This window comes from Phodopus roborovskii, unplaced genomic scaffold (assembly GCF_943737965.1).
Source record: "Phodopus roborovskii unplaced genomic scaffold, PHOROB, whole genome shotgun sequence".
Classification (NCBI taxonomy): Eukaryota; Metazoa; Chordata; class Mammalia; order Rodentia; family Cricetidae; genus Phodopus; species Phodopus roborovskii.
The window spans coordinates 824387-839865 of record NW_026126517.1 but is presented as its reverse complement, the minus strand read 5'-3'; the positions used below and the strand labels follow the sequence as shown (position 1 = coordinate 839865).

At 48.2% G+C, this 15479-nt stretch overlaps 1 protein-coding gene across 4 annotated transcripts in view; it reads right to left on the bottom strand.

Moving 5' to 3' along the window:
- Positions 1-948: 948 nt before the first annotated feature.
- Pde4a (phosphodiesterase 4A) overlaps positions 949-15479 on the bottom strand; it is a 45961-nt gene continuing 31430 nt past the window's right edge. The window contains exons 7-15 of one of the 4 annotated variants that reach the window (XM_051196759.1): positions 14729-14822; positions 11537-11733; positions 9333-9431; positions 9073-9237; positions 8001-8100; positions 7303-7457; positions 7006-7128; positions 6138-6320; positions 949-2150 (exon numbers count right to left, since the gene is read on the bottom strand). In XM_051196759.1, the coding sequence (XP_051052716.1) occupies positions 1539-2150; positions 6138-6320; positions 7006-7128; positions 7303-7457; positions 8001-8100; positions 9073-9237; positions 9333-9431; positions 11537-11733; positions 14729-14822 (1728 nt within the window). In that variant the 3' untranslated portion in view covers positions 949-1538. The remainder of the gene's footprint in view (positions 2151-6137; positions 6321-7005; positions 7129-7302; positions 7458-8000; positions 8101-9072; positions 9238-9332; positions 9432-11536; positions 11734-14728; positions 14823-15479) is intronic. The other 3 variants (XM_051196760.1, XM_051196761.1, XM_051196762.1) reach the window with 3 other exon arrangements.

Here is a 15479-nt window from a genome sequence, read left to right as displayed (position 1 = left end):
AAGTTCATTCTCCCTTTCTGTCTCCGAATAATTTATATACCAACTTTATAATATGTACAAAACCCCCCACACACTTGGAAAGGGGAATTAATTCTCATCACCACCTAGGACAGAAACTACCTTTGCTTAATAAACAAAAGCCCTGTAAGCATCGTGGTTTGAGAGAGTGGGTTAGACAGATGGACATCTGGGGAGGAATTGGGGGAGGGCTACAGTACCATGTACAGAGATGTAACAGGGCAAGTAAGGAATATTAGAGCTCCACCAATGCCCTGCTGCACATTGGCTGTGGAAAATGGGGTCATTCCTTTTTAAAAGTTCCCTTACTCCCATGGCTTGGAGGAAATGGCCTTGCTCTGTCTGTATTGCTTAGGGACTGCCTGTGGCTGGGGTGGTTGGAGGAAGGTCAGGCTTAGTAAGGTGAGGACTGGAGAAATGGCTTTGGTGCTGAAGGGAGGGGGCTGCCCAGGATGGGAGGGTGTGGTACACACCATTATTGCTTCCTCCTAGGGCAACGAGTGTTGTGTGTGTGTGTTAGGGAGTGAGACTCTGCAAAGTTAGTTGAGTGGATACTGGGAGAGTGGACCATGGGCCGGAGCTGCCCACGATGGGAGCAGGAGGGGGGTACCAAGACTTCATCTATGGCCACAGGAATCTTTAAGGCAGAAACAAGAGGAAGAAGCAGCCAGAAGGAGGGTGTTTGTGTGCATACAACAAAGGCCCCTTCCTCCAATGGAGATAATTCAAAGTGATCCAAAGTGGACCAGGAAGGAGGTGGCATCTGGAGAAGGGACTTTAGCCCCAGGCCTGACACTGGTAGAGGAGGTGAAACTAGGGGTCCTTAGATCTTAAAGCAATAGCTCTTCTGACCACTACTCTCATCAATATGGCCAGGGTTGTACAAAAAGATAAGAAAACAAGAGAAGGAAGACGTTGTGTGTGTGTGTGTGGGGGGGACAATGAGCCAGGGAGAGGGGCCCCTGCTGTGGACCAGACACTCCCTGTGGCTCTCCCTGCTGCTATTCCCAATATGGTTCTAGACTCCCTCTGGACCCCAGAAGGACAGCCCAAAGGGCAGCGCCATGCCTAGACTTGAGTATCAAGGAGTAAGTCTCAAGATAGGCAGGAAGATGGCGCCTTGGACTTGAGGTTGACATGATGGGTGGGGTGCAGGGAGGAGGGAAATAAGGGGAACCAGGAATGGGGAGGTGGTGGCATCTACAGTTGCTGTGTTTCTTTCTTTCTTTCTTTCTTTTTTTTTTTTTTTTTTTTTTTTGTTCTTTTTCTAAAAACGTTACAATTAAAATTCAAAAAATAAAATCCCTTTTTTGGGGACTTCAGTTCCTGGCTCCCCAGACCCCACCTCCACAAAAAGCCCTGTGGGTAAGGGCAGCGGGGAAGGGTAAAAAAAAGAAAAGAGAAAACCCCCACTTTTCTGTTTTCTTTTTTTCTCAGGAGGGCCAGGAGTCGTCGAGGTGGTCCATGGTGAGTGAAGACAGAAGGGAGGAGGGAGGACCCATACGTGAAGGGAACAGGGCTCAGGCTGGGTCCCCACCTGACCCCAACCTGCCTGTAGCTGAGACGATGGCAGAATTGTCTCCTGATGTCCCAGAGCAGGCATAAGCCCTGGAGGCAGCCACATGGTCTCTTGGGGCCTCCGCCTCTGCCGCCATGGAGGGGAGGCCCAGGAGGCCCGGGGCCTCCTCTGAGGGGGACAGTGTCCTCAAGTCAGGCAGAATGGAGGTTCCAGGGCTGAAGGAGCAGCACACAGACTCCACAGACTCCTTGGGAGCAGCACATGCTAGATCTGTCCCCTGCTTCAGAGATACCTTTGATTGTTCTGTAGCCTGAGCTGTGATGTCATCTGGAACCAGGAAGATTTCCTCAGCTGTGGGCAATCCCAGAACCTCCAAGGAATCCTCCTCCTCCTCCTCCTCCAATGTGAGCTCAAACTGGAACTTGTCAGGTGGTGCTGGATGGCCAAGACCTCCCGGCTCCTCTTCTGGGGGTGGGGAAGGGCTCTGCCGGATGGCACTGTGATACCAATCCCTGTTGTCTTCCAATGTGTCCAGGATGTCTTGGGCATCAGGATGGACAAGATCTGCCCACGTCTCCCACAATGGGTGGACAATGTAGTCAATGAAGCCCACCTGGGGAAGGGAAGAGCGTCTAAACAAGCGGCTGGGTGCAGCTAATAGCAGGGTCCACTCAAATAAAAAGCAAGCTTCTAGCCTGGCAATGGTGGATCACATCTTTAATTCCAGCACTCAGGAAGCAGAGGCAGAGGGATCTCTGAGGCCGAGGCCAGCCTGATCTACCGAAAGAGTTCCCAGACAGCCAGGGCTACACAGAGAAACCCTGTTCAAAACTCCCAAAATAAAACAAAACAGGCTTCTAAAGCCTGGGGATGTGGCTCAGCTGATTGGCTGACAGACCTTTGTCTAGCATGTACGAAGTCTTAAGTTCCATCTCAGAGATGTGTAAATCAGGCATGCTGGCTACATGCCTGTAATCCAAGCATTTGGGATATTGAGGCAAGAGGAATAGATGTTCAAAGTCACCCTTGAATTTGAGGTCAACTTGGGCTACAAGAGACCCTGCCACAAAAAAACAAAACAAAACAAAAACCTAAACAATCCCCCAAACCCACCAGCCAAATCAAACAAACAAGCTGAAGATATCTGAGGCTGAACTCTGTCCTTGGCCCATGTGTACACACGTGTAACACACACATACACATTTCTAACCCAGAGATTTTGCTTCTTTAAACTTGCACAAGCAAGATTAGAAAAACCATATAGGATGAGATAGCAGCAGTGACACACATCTTTAGTCCCAGCACTTGGGAGGCAGAGGCAGGCTGATTTCTGTGAGTTTGAGTCCAGCCTGGTCTACAGAGTAAGTTCCAGGACAGCCAGGGTTACAAAGAGAAACCCTGTCTGGAAAAACCAAACCAAAACAAAAAACAAAAAACAAAACAAAAAAAAAAAAAAAAAAAAACCAAAAAATCATAAACAATTGCTGGATGTGGAGGCATCTGCCTAGCAGAAGCAGGCAGGTCTCTGTGAGTTCAAGCCCCACCTGGCATACATAGTAAATCCCACGACAGCTAGAGCTATCGCGTGAGACCCTATCTCAAAAAATCAAAACAAAACAAGTTCATGCCTGCAATCCAGGCACTGGAGAGACAGACAAAGGATCTTCAGGCTAACCTACACAAGGAGTTTGAGAACTGCTTGGACTAAGAGAAGATTGTCTCAAACCAACAAAAAGAAAACAATACTGGACGGTACATGCCTATACTGGGAGCACTCAGGAGCCTGAGGCAACAGGATTACCACAAATTGGAAGTCAGCCTAGTCTACAGTAGCTCCCGTTTCAAAATCCAACTACCCAATGACCAAGAAAAATGTGAAAAGTTCCATATTGGGCTGGGAAGGAGGCTTAGCAGTTAAGACTATTTATTTATTTATTTATCTATTTACTTTTCAAGACACGGTTTCTCTTGCTGTCCTGGAACTTGCTCTGTAGACCAGGCTGGCCTCTAACTCCCAGATATCTGCCTGCCTCTGCCTCCTGAGTGCTGGGTGAACCACCACCATCTGATCTAGCTAAGATTACTAGTTCTTGTAGAGATCAGTTCCCAGAACCCACATAGCATTTGTAACTCTAGTTCCAGGGAATCTGATGCTCTCTTTTGGCTTTTGTAGGCACCAGGCACACACATGGTAAACATGCACACATATAGGCAAAACATTCAAACACATTAAATAGTTTCAGGGGGCTGGAGAGATGGCTCAGAGGTTAAGAGCACTGACTGTTCTTCCAGTGGTCCTGAGTTCAATTCCTAGCACCCACATAGTGGCTCCCAACCACCTATAACAAGATTAGGTGCCCTCTTTCAGTGTGCAGACATGCATGTAGGCAGAACACTGTGTACATAATAAACAAACAAACAAATAAATAAATAAACCTTTTTTTTTTTTTTTTTTTAAATAAAAATAGTTCCGTATAGCCAGGTGGTGGTGACACATGCCTTCAATCCCAGCACTTGGGAGGCAGGGGCAGGTGGATCTCTGTGAATTCAAGGCCAGCCTGGTCTATAAAGAGTGTAACAGCCAGGACTGTTACACAGAAAAAAAACCTGTCTTGAAAACCAAACAAAATATGTACCATCTAGGGTTTCTCTGAGGCTTTGGAGTTCTTGTAGACCAGGCTGACCTTGAACTTGACCTTGAACTCAGAGATCCACCTGCCTCTGCTTCCTGAGTGGTGGGACTAAAGGCGTGCACCACAGCCCAGCTCAATATTTAAAATTTTTTTAATTTGAGATAGTCACTGTGTAGCCATGGCTGGTCATGTCCTTGCAGAGATCTTGCCTGCTGCTGCCTCTTTCTGTTTATTTTTATTTGTATGTATATCAATGCTTTGCCTGTATGTATATATGTAGGTATAGCATGTGGGTGGCTGACATCCAAAGAGGAAAGGTGAGCGAGCTGGACACCCTGGAACTAGAGTTAAAGTTGCAAGCTGCCATGTGGGTGCTAGGAATCACACCCAGGTCCTCTGGAAGAGCCACCATCTTTCTAGCCCTGTCTGCTGGGATTAAAGAAGGCATACACCTATACACTTAGTTTTTGTCCCAGTATAGGGTGTCAGAAACAGGCAGATCTCTGAGTTGCAGGCCAGCCTGGTCTACACAATAAGCGTCAGGCTAGCCAAAGATACATGGTGAGGCCTGGTCTAAAAAAAAAAAAAAACTAAAATTTACTTCTTTGGAGGTACATATGTTTCTTGGCATGGTGTATGGTGTGAAGGACAGGAGGCAGTCTTGTGGAGTCATTTCTTTCCATTCAGTGTGTCAAACATTTTTACCTGCTAGGCCATATCCTTGACCCACAGACAGGATCCTGTTATGTTGTCCTAGCTTGCCCCAAATGTTTGGGCTAAAATACACCTTCTGTTACAGTATAAAGAGTAGTGTCTTTTGTCAAGTGTAAATATAGGTATATACTGAAACTGAGGGCTAAAGGTATGGTTCCTTTTTTTTGTTTGTTTGTTTTTTTGTTTTTTGGAGACAGGATTTCTCTGTATAGCTGTGACACTTGTCCTGGAACTAGCTCTATAGACCAGGCTGGACTCAAACTCACAAGATCTGCCTGCCTCTGCCTCCTGAGTGCTGGGATTAAAGGCATGCACCACCACTGCCTAGTTTATATTTTACATTTTAAATACTATGCTTAAGAGAGCTAAAAAATATAAATGCCTCTAACCTGTAAGCCCCACTTGCCCAAGGACAGTTAACTTCCTGGAGTTCTGGGGGCTGCTGTTCATGGAACAGAACAAGCCATGTGGTTTTGCTTCTGTAAAGCTTGGTTGTCTCACTGCACAGGACATGCTTGGTCACATGTAGGTGGGAAATACACAGGCAGGAAGAATGTCAGGATGTATGCTTGCTCCTGATCACACAATGGTGGGAAGTTTACTGCTTTATGGGTTTTGTCTTTATAAGCCTTTAACTAATGCAATTTGTAGCCATACTCTGGGAATCTCAGGTATGGACCTTGCCAGTGTCTATCATCCTGGCCAATATTTAATAAAGCTTGCTTTAAACTTAGCTCTAAAATTGTGGTAGTGATCTTATTCTTCTCAGTGAGATTAACAATACAACTTTTTTTTAAAATCCCCTAAAGGAGAGGGGGGGGGGTTGTAGTTGGTAGAGCATGCTTGCCTGGCATGCATGAAGCTTTGAGTTTCTTTTCTAGCACCTCATAAACCAGGTGTGGTGGTAAAGACCTATGATTCCAGTACCAGAGAGGTAGGGCACGAAGATCAGAAATTCAAATCAAGGCTTAAATATAAAACAAAAACTCAAAAACCACCCCCCTTCCCACATCCTACCCCACCTCACACAAAGTATTGCTCTGAAAACTGCCTAAGGTTACAGCAGACTTGGATGTTATGATAGGTGCAAAGCAGCCAGACGTCTGTGAAAAATAACCACAGCGCAATGCCTCAGATGAGGGTGCTACAGAAGACTAAACACAGCTTCTTCCCCGCCAAGACTGAGACAAACAAGTTTGTAGTGGTGGGCCAAGCTATCCCCATGCTCTGGCCTTGAGGCTCTGGACCTGTACCTGAGACTTCTCCACAGAGGCTGTGTGCTTGTCACACATGGGGCTAATCTCCATTCCACGCTCCCGTTCCCGGTCACCCTGCTGGAAGAACTCAGCCATGATGCGGTCAGTCCACTGTCGATAGAGCTCCAGGGGCTTGGTGGGGTTGCTGAGGTCAGCACAGTGCACCATGTTCCTGAGGACCTGGTGAGCACAGGGAGGGGCCATCAGAGGCCAGAGGCCAGGCGGAGTCCCTGGCTGTGGGGCCTCGACAGAGGGTCTCTTATAGCCCAGATCAGCCCTGAATTTACTGTGTAACTAAGGCTGACCTGGAACTTTGATTCTGTCCTCATCTCCCAAGTGCTTGGATTACAAGGTATGCAACACCACATAAAGGTTTAGTTTTTAGTGGTTTTTTTTTTTTTTTTTTTTTGGGGGGGGGGTTCCCAAATGGAGTCCCAGCTGGTTTTTGACTTGTGGTCATCCTCCTGCCTCTGCTTTTGGAATGCTGGGATTACAGGCACCAGGGTAAAGGTTTTCTTAACTCCTACCGTGTGTGTGTGCGTGCGCGCGCGCGTGTGTGCGTGCATGTGTGTGTGTGCGCGCGCGCGCGTGTGTATGCATGTGTGCATGGCGTGTGTGTGGCGTGTTGGGTGCAGGTGAAATGAGTGAAAGAAAAAGTAGAGGTGAGAAGCATATGTGAGGGAAATTGAGAGGTGAGAGAAATGTGGAGCAAGATGGAGAGGTCAGGAGAGAGGACTGGGTGGGAAGGGCTAAAGAGAAGGAAAGGGCTGATAAAGGGAGGGAAGGAGAAGCATGGGTTGGAAAAGACAGTGATAACATGGAAGAGGGCAGCAGGGGCCATTCAGGAAGCAGGGTGCTAGGGCACCTGGATGCGGTCGGAGTAGTTGTCCAGCAAGAGAACTCCCGAACTGGTTACTTTCTTCGTCTCCACCATAGTCTTCAGGTCAGCCAGGAGGGTCATGTGTTTGGACATGTCTGTGGCCAGTACCTGAGGGCAGAGTGGTATCAAGTCAGGTGGCGAAAGCTTGTTCAGCAACACCATGTCACCCACCACGAACCTGGAATTATTTTCCTCTGCCGACCTGTAAGGCTCCTAACACCCCTCTAGACTGGGGCCCCGCCCTGCAAACTAATTCCCGCCCACTGCACTGGCCCCACCCACCATGTCGATGACCATCTTGCGCAGGCTCTGCCGCTGGCGCTTGCTGAGGTTCTGGAAGATGTCGCAGTTCTCTTCTTGCAGCAGCTTGAATCCCACAGCCAGATGGTGGTTCTCAAGCACAGACTCATCGTTGTACATCAACGCCAGCTCCGAATCTGCGGCAAGACTGAGGTCAGGAGAGGCGACTTTGGGTACCACGCCCCGCCCAGTGTGCACCTTGTCTCCAACTGGCTCCACCCTCAAAGTGACCAGCCCCAGCCCGTACTACATGGGTCCAGGAAGGCATCACCGTAAGCCCCGTCCTCAGGTTGGCTTCGCCCAGCCTAGGCTGTTGCTGCCACACTCCACTTTGTCTGGTGGGCCTCACCCCTACCCCAGCTAGCTCATCCCATCCACAACAAGCCCCGCCCTCATTTGGCTGGCTCCACTCCCACAAACCAGGTCCACAGCCAGGTTGGCTCCATCAGTATATAATGCCCCCAAAGCTAGCCCTGCTAAGCCCACCCCCAACCCCCGGTGGTCCAGTCTCCACAGCACAGTTGTCTCACCTTCATCCTGACCAGCCCAGCCCCCCCCTAGACTAGCGTCATTCTCTCAACCCAGCCTGATGGGCCAGCTCCACCTCTACTCAAGCAGGTGTTGCTCTCATGCCAAAGTGTCACGCCCCGAGTCTGTCTATACCCTGAAAGGCCACTCACTGGTGTTGATAAGGAACTGGTTGGAGACGCCAGGGTGGTCCACATCGTGGATGGCAGCAGCAAAGAGGGCGGCAAGAATCTCCAGGTCTGTGAATACAGCCTGGGGGCAAGGAGAAGAGGTGAGGGAGAGGCAGAGCCTGAAACAAGGGGAATAGCACAGACTGAGAGTTGGAGGGAGGGGGAGGGGTCCAGAAGAAGGAGAGAAGACAAAGACAGGAGTCTGGGCAGATGGCTGAACCAGTAAAGGGCTTGCTATGCGAGCATGAGGAACTGAATTTTTAACCTGGACCCTACAAAAAAAGCCAACTCTGATGGCCTGCTCTTGCAATACCAGCACACTGGGAAGGTCAACAGGTAGATTCTCTGGGGCTCCCTGGCCAGCCAATCTGAGAGTCCAGGTCAATGAGAGATCCTACTTCAAAAACCAAGGTGTTAATCTCAGCACTCAGGAGGCAGATGCAGGTGGATCTCTGAGTCAGACATCAGCCTGGTCTACAGAGTGAGTTCCAACTACATGATGAGACCACCTCAAAACAAAAACAGGGATGCTAGAGACAGCCATAGAATACATCTGTAATCCTATGAGATGGGAATCGGGGCCAGGAGAACCCCCCCAGCCCTGGGTCAGCTCAGCTAGCCTGGCCTATGCAGCCACAAATGAGATCCTGTCTTCAAACACGGTAAAAAGGGACAGCTGACACATAGGAGTGTCCTCTGACCTCTGAACTTGTGCCTGGCTCACATACACATGCCCCCCACCAATAAAACAAAAGAGACACTAGCAAGATGGCTCACTGGGTAAAGGAACTTGCCACCAAGCCCAACAACCCAAGTTTGAGTCATGGACCTACATGGTAAAAAGGCAGAAAAGACCTCCAAAAGTTGTTCTCTGACTTCACACATGCACAACTCCCTCCCCCACACCCCCCTGCTCAATCACAAGATAAAAACAACAACAAAAACCCAGAGAAGATAAGATTAGAGAAACAGGATAGAGACAAGATCAGAGGGACACCTGGGAAGGAGGAAGATGGTAACAAGGGGCAGTGGCAGGCACTTATAAGACACTTACATCTAGTGCGGGGGTGGCCAGCAGCACATGTGTGGATTGGAGCACATCGGCTGCATGCAGGCTGTTGTGGTAGGCCACGTCAGCATGGTAGTGGTCTTCCAGGGTCAGCATGTAAGTCACCATAGTGTCCACAGGGATGCGGAATTTCTTCAGCAGGTCCCGCTCCTAGGAGCCAACAAAGGCTGGACAGTGACCCCTGCTGGCCCCAGTACCCTGTCCCAGTCCCCTACATCCCAGCAGCCCCCTGTTGTCCCCATCACCTGGAATACTGTATACATGATACAGCCCAGTGAGCGTCCTCCAGCGTACTCCGACACACAAAAGATGTTCAGGCCCCATTTGCTCAAGTTCTCCAGTTCCTGGCAATGATAGGGGTGAGAGGTCAGGAGTGTGCATGGCCTGGGGACCTGAAAGCCGCTTCCTAGGGCTGTCAGACTCATTTTTTGCTAACAAAATGTGTCCAAATGCATGGACTTTTTTATTTTTTAACTTTTTTTCTAGAAGATTTATTTATGTATTTTATGTATGTGAGTACTCTACTTGCATGAATGCCTAACATAACACAAGAGGGCATCATACATAAGAGGCATCAGATCACACTATAGATGGTTGTGAGCATGCCGTTGTTGGGAACTGAACTCAGGATCTCTGGAAGAACTACCAATGCTCTTAACTGCTGACCCATCTGTCTAGCCACCCCACAGGATTTGTCTGTGTAGCCCTGGCTGTCCTGGAACTCACTCTGTAGACCAGGCTGGCCTCAAACTCAGAGATCCACCTGCCTCTGCCTTCTGAGTGCTGGGATTAGCACACCCAACCAAATTCAAAGACTTTAACACAGCACTGTACTTGTGTGTGTGCAGGTATACACACCCATAGAGACACACCCAACTCTGGGTGTCCTTGTCAATCATTCCTTGTTTAAAAAATTCTTTTAAAAAGCTGGACCTTGATGTGGCTCATGCCTTTAATCCCAGCACTTGAGAGGCAGAGGCAGGCAGATCTCTTGAGTTCAAGGTCAGCCAGGGCTACACAGAGAAGTCTAAACATACAAACAAACAAAGGGGGACTGGGAGGAGAGGAGGGAGGAGAAACTGTGGCCTGGATGTAAAATAAATAAAACCAAAAAAAAAAAAAAATCTTTTTTTTTTTTTTTTTTTTTTTTTTTTTTTTTTTTGAGACAGGGTTTCTCTGTGTAGCTTTATAGGCCAGGCTGACCTCAAACTCTCAAGAGATCCACCTGCCTCTGCCTCCCAAGTGCTGGTATTAAAGGTGCCACCACCACTTGGCTCAAAAAAAAAATTATTAAAAAAAGACATTTAAAATATTTTTTATTGTATGTCCAGAGAGGCCAGAAGAGGTGTTAAAATCCCCTGAAGCTAGAATTACTGTCAGTTTTGAGTTTCTGCCCTCCCCATCATGGGGTGCTGGGAACTGAACTCAAGAGCTACATAATAGTAGCAAGCACTCAAATGGCTGAGGCATCTCTCTAGCTCCAAAAGTGTGTGTGTTTGTGTGTTTACATGTGTGTCAGTCAGAGGACTAGTAGTGGGAGTTGCTTCTCCCTTTCTAGCATGTGGGTCCTGGGTATTGAACGCAGGTTACCAGGTACCAAGTACTTGTTCATTTTTTGAAATAGTCTCTGCAGTGAACTGGGAGCTCACAGATTTGGCTACTCTGGCTGCCCATCCAGCCCCAGGGACTGTCCTATACTGTGTTCACTTAACCAGAACTGGGATAACAGGTCTACACAGCACATCTGGGTTTTTATGTGGGCACTAGGGATCTGAACTTGCCCCAGTCACACCCTATCTTTTCTTTGAGACAGGGTCTCCTGCAGTCCATATTGACCTTGAACTCACTCTGTAGTGGAAGATGACCGTGAATGCCCAATTATCTGATTCTATCTCTCCAGTGCTAGGATCACAGGGGTTTATATGGTGCTGGGAATGGACTCTGGGAACTCAAGCACACCAGGCATGCATTCTACCAACTGAACCACATCCCTACCCATGCCTGTAGTATCTCTAGCCATTATGTATCAAGTGCTTGAGCTCAGCTGGTGGGTGAAGGAAGCTCAGAGAAATGCCTTTACTTCTCGACTACCCTTCAGGACACAAGCTGGATGGGAGCCAAGGCAGGCTTATCCCCAAGCTGAGCTCAGACTCTAAGCTGAGCTGGTCATGAGGCTTTGGCTGTGTTGGGGTGAGGGAAAGGAATGCTGGTCTCCTCCAAATACATTACACAGCTTTTACTAGAGCTGCTTCAAGTGAGATAGAATGACTGTCTAAATCCAGGCTTCTGCTGAATCTACCTGGAATCATTCCCTGCTCATCCTTCACTTCCATCCTGAAGTAACTCAGGCTCTGCATCCTGGGACTGTGGGTTACATGTGTCCCAAAGACCCAGCCTTTGCTGAATGCCTCCCCAGAGAACACGGTCCCCACTGAACCCCACCACCTACCTGTGCTAAGAGCTCTTCTTGATCAGTCTTGACTCCAAATCGTGGGATACTGGTGTTTATGTTTCCAGTGTGCACCAGCTTTTTCAACCCTGTGATCTGGGACATGGGTGGAGACTGTCGTACCACTGGTGGTGGGGGCTGCTGGAAGGCTCTCTGTCGTGATGTGGGTGATGGGATCTCCACTTCGTTCTGCTTGTCTGTCAAAGATCAGGTAACAAAGCATGAGACCCCCTTTCAAGGAGACTACCCCCATCCCTCAGTCCCTGGCGATGTCCTCAGATATCTCACTTGGTATAAGACAATCCTTCTGGGGGTAATGCTGGTCTATTTTCTGAGGCTGGAAGCCAGGACACACATAAGAAATTTGCTGGAAGGTGGTGGGCTGCAGTGGGGGTCTTAGGGATGATCCTGGACTATGGAGTACCCTCAGACTGGTGCCCAATTTGGGCCACAACATGGTATGAGACATGAGGAGGTGGGAAGGGGGTCCCAGAGTAAGGTGCTGCTGACCCTGGATAGCCAGGGAAACTTCTTGGCTAGGGAAGACGCCCCTATGATGGCCAGGAGTAGTGGCAGGAAGGGGAATCACTGGTAGGTGAGAGGGAAGGGAGGTCTTTGGGTCCATGACCCTCTCCCCTGGCACCAGCCAGCCTGGGGACCACTCCCAGAGATTCTTCTTGAGCTTTCTAAGTTTCTGAGGGCCACCTAGACTCATCCCATCCCATTATGACCTTGGAGGAAGTAATTTGCATGCAACCCTCCCATTGGCTGCATCCTCAGAATTCTGAGACATACCATACCCTCTCACTATTGTAGGAAGGCTTAAAACTGAATCTCCTAATTTTAAAAACTTTTTTTGGGGGGGGTTGTTTATTTGTTTTTCAAGATAGGGTTTCTCTGTGTAGCTTTTTTGGAGGCTCTCCTGAAACTCACTCTGTAGACCAGGCTGGCCTCAAATTCACAGAGATCTGCTTGTTTCTGCATCCTGAGTGCTGGGAGTAAAGCTCTGCACCACTACTGCCTGGGGTCTTATAGTGTAGTCCAGGCTGGCCTGGAATTCTCCTCTCTCAGCCTCTTAGCCTTTTGAGTGTGGGATTTTATAGTGTGCTCCATCACCCCAGCCTTCTTAAAGTTTATTATCTTTTTACTTAAAAGGTTTCTTTTATGTGTGTGCTGCAGGTAACCTGGGAGGCCAGAAGAGGGCATCAGAAGTCTTGGAACTGGAGTTACAGGTGGCTGTGAGCTGCCTGGTGTGGGTGCTGGGAACCTAAGCTGAGCCCTCAGCAAGAGCACTATTCACACTTAACCACTGGGCCATCTCTCCAGAGCACCTGCTTTTTTCTGTTATTGACTTTTTGGTTTTGTTTTTGAGACAGGGTCTCTCTGTGTGGCCTTTGCCATCCTGGAATTTATTCTGTAGGCAGGCTAACCTTTAACTCCAGTCTCTATCTGCCCCCAAAGTTCTGGGGTCAAAGGCATGTGCTGCCAAGCCTGTCCTTTTAGTGATTTGTTGTTGTTCTATTTTTTTGTTTGTTTGCTTTTGCTTTTTTTTTTTTAAGATAGGGTATCTTTGTGCCTGGCTAGAACTCTGAGAAATCCGTCTGTCTTAGTCTCCTGAGTACCATGATGAAAGGCATGTGCCACCACAATGATTCACTTTTATTAGTTTTTTAAAAGTATTTATTTGGCCTGCTGCTGGTGGCTTACACCTTTAATCCCAGCACTCAGGAGGCAGAGGCAGCAGATCACTGAGTTTGAGGCCAGTCTGGTTTACAGAGTAAGTTACAGGACAGTCAGAGCTACTCACAGAAATCTTGTCTAGGTTGGGGTATTTGTGTTTATGTGTGCTCCTATGAGGACAAGTAGATGTAGAGGTCAGAAGACAATCTTAGGTATCAATCCTCTACATCTACCCTGCTTTTGTTTGTTTTTGAGACAGGGTCTGACTGTCTATCCCTGGTTGGCCTGGAATTTGCTTTATAGACCATGCTGGCCTTGAACATACAGACATCTTCCTGCCTGACCATTGAGATTAAAAGCTGTGTATCAGAGATATTCTATATATTTTATTTTGATTTATTGAGAGAGCATCTTGCTATGCAGCCCACGTCGTCCTTAAATTTCCAGTTCTCAGTACTGGGACTATAGGTATGAAACATCACACCCTGCTCTTGGCCTTACTCAGTGTGCTTGGTTCAGTTTTGAGACAGCGTCTTTTGTTTTTGTTTTTTTAAGCCAATCAACTATATAACAAACTATGACTTTGAACTTTTTCCTCTGCTTCTCCAGAGTGGTGGGATGACAGCCTGTGCACCAGGGTGGGTTGATGCTGTGCTAGTAAAGGAGCCCAGGCCATTGTGTATGCCACAGTATGCCAGGACAGAGCTCTACCCATTGACCCCCTTCCTGACTGCTGCTTGGAGGCTTTGTAAAGTTTAAGAATTCTATTGGAGCCTGGTCTACATATTGAGTTCCAGGCCAGCCAAAACTACACAACGAAACCTGTCTCGATAAACAAATAATGAAAAATAAACAAGAATTTTAATGGAGATTTTGATTTTATATTGGTATTTTGTTTTATGTGTGTGAACACATATGCATGCAGGCCAGAGGGGAATCTCCAGCATTGGTGCTCCAGAGTTCCAGAGTGTTGGGGTAACAAACTTGTTTTTTTTTTCTTTTTTTTGAGACATATGTAGTCTGTCTGTCCTAGAACCTGTTATGTAGACCAGGCTGGCTTCACTTTACAGAGATCCTCCCATTTCTGCGTCTTAGTGTTAAGATGAAAGGCGTGCCTATGCCAGAGCTGGTGCCACCGCAACCTCTGCTAGCTCTACCTTGTTTAAGTCAGAATTTCTCATTGAACCCCAGGCTCACAGATTTGGCTACACTGCCTGGCCAATGTCTATATCTACAAAGTGCTTGGATTATATATGTACAATGTGGTACCTGGCTAGGGATCTGAATGCAAGTCCTCATACTTATGACATGGGTGCTAGGGATCTGAATGCAAGTCCTCATACTTATGAGGTCAGTACTTCAATGACAGAGAAATCTCCCCGGCCTGAGATATTTTTAATATGGGCTCCACAGAAATTGGGTGGTTTCACTAAGTTTGAGAGGGGACTCATGAACTCAGTGACCCTTGACCCAATTCCCCACCCCCATCCCACTTGCTGACTTGACACTCACCCAGGAATGTTGTGGAAATGTACTCTGAGACCTGGTTTCCTGACCTGCTCATTTCCGACAGGTGTGTGAGTTCACGGTTCAGCATCCTTTTGAACTGAGGAGAAGGAATGGGTGATGGGGGTCATTGTGGGGTGCATGTGGATACAGATATGTGAGAGCCCTTCCCAGTAACTCCCTAAAGGCTTCACAGTTTCTCCACTCAGAGCACTCAATTAGGCTGCTTGATGGGTACAATTACCTTTTCCTGTCCTCTTGGCTCTGGAGGGGGGCCTCCCCTAACTTGGGAGGAGATTCCCAGTTGAGGAAAAGGACACCCCCCTTATGGAGAGGAATGCAAGGAGCACCTGTGGAAGGGAGGGGCTCCTGCTAACCACAGAACCAATAACACACCAGGAGAGTCCTGTTGCCATGGTGATGGGAGTCTCCTTAGCAACTCCCCCTCCAACCAGCTGCTGAGTCCAGAAAAGGGGGGGGGCAAGCCTGAGGTCCTTTAACCCTTACTTTCCCAGAGCTATCCAGGGCCTAGGTGTTGTCAAACATGACCTCATTCCAGGGGTATAGCTTGGAGGGGAAGGTTGGGGGTCTGCTATTCAGCCCCAGCGGAATCTGGAAAGTTACATGGTTCTTAGCACCCAAGCTCTGGAGAGGGGAGGGTTTGGCCAGACCAGTGGGGAATGAGCGAGCCTAGGAAATCCCAGTCCCATCACCTTGGGGAGTGGGTTCCAATCAAAGTCCCTCCTCCTTATGGGGT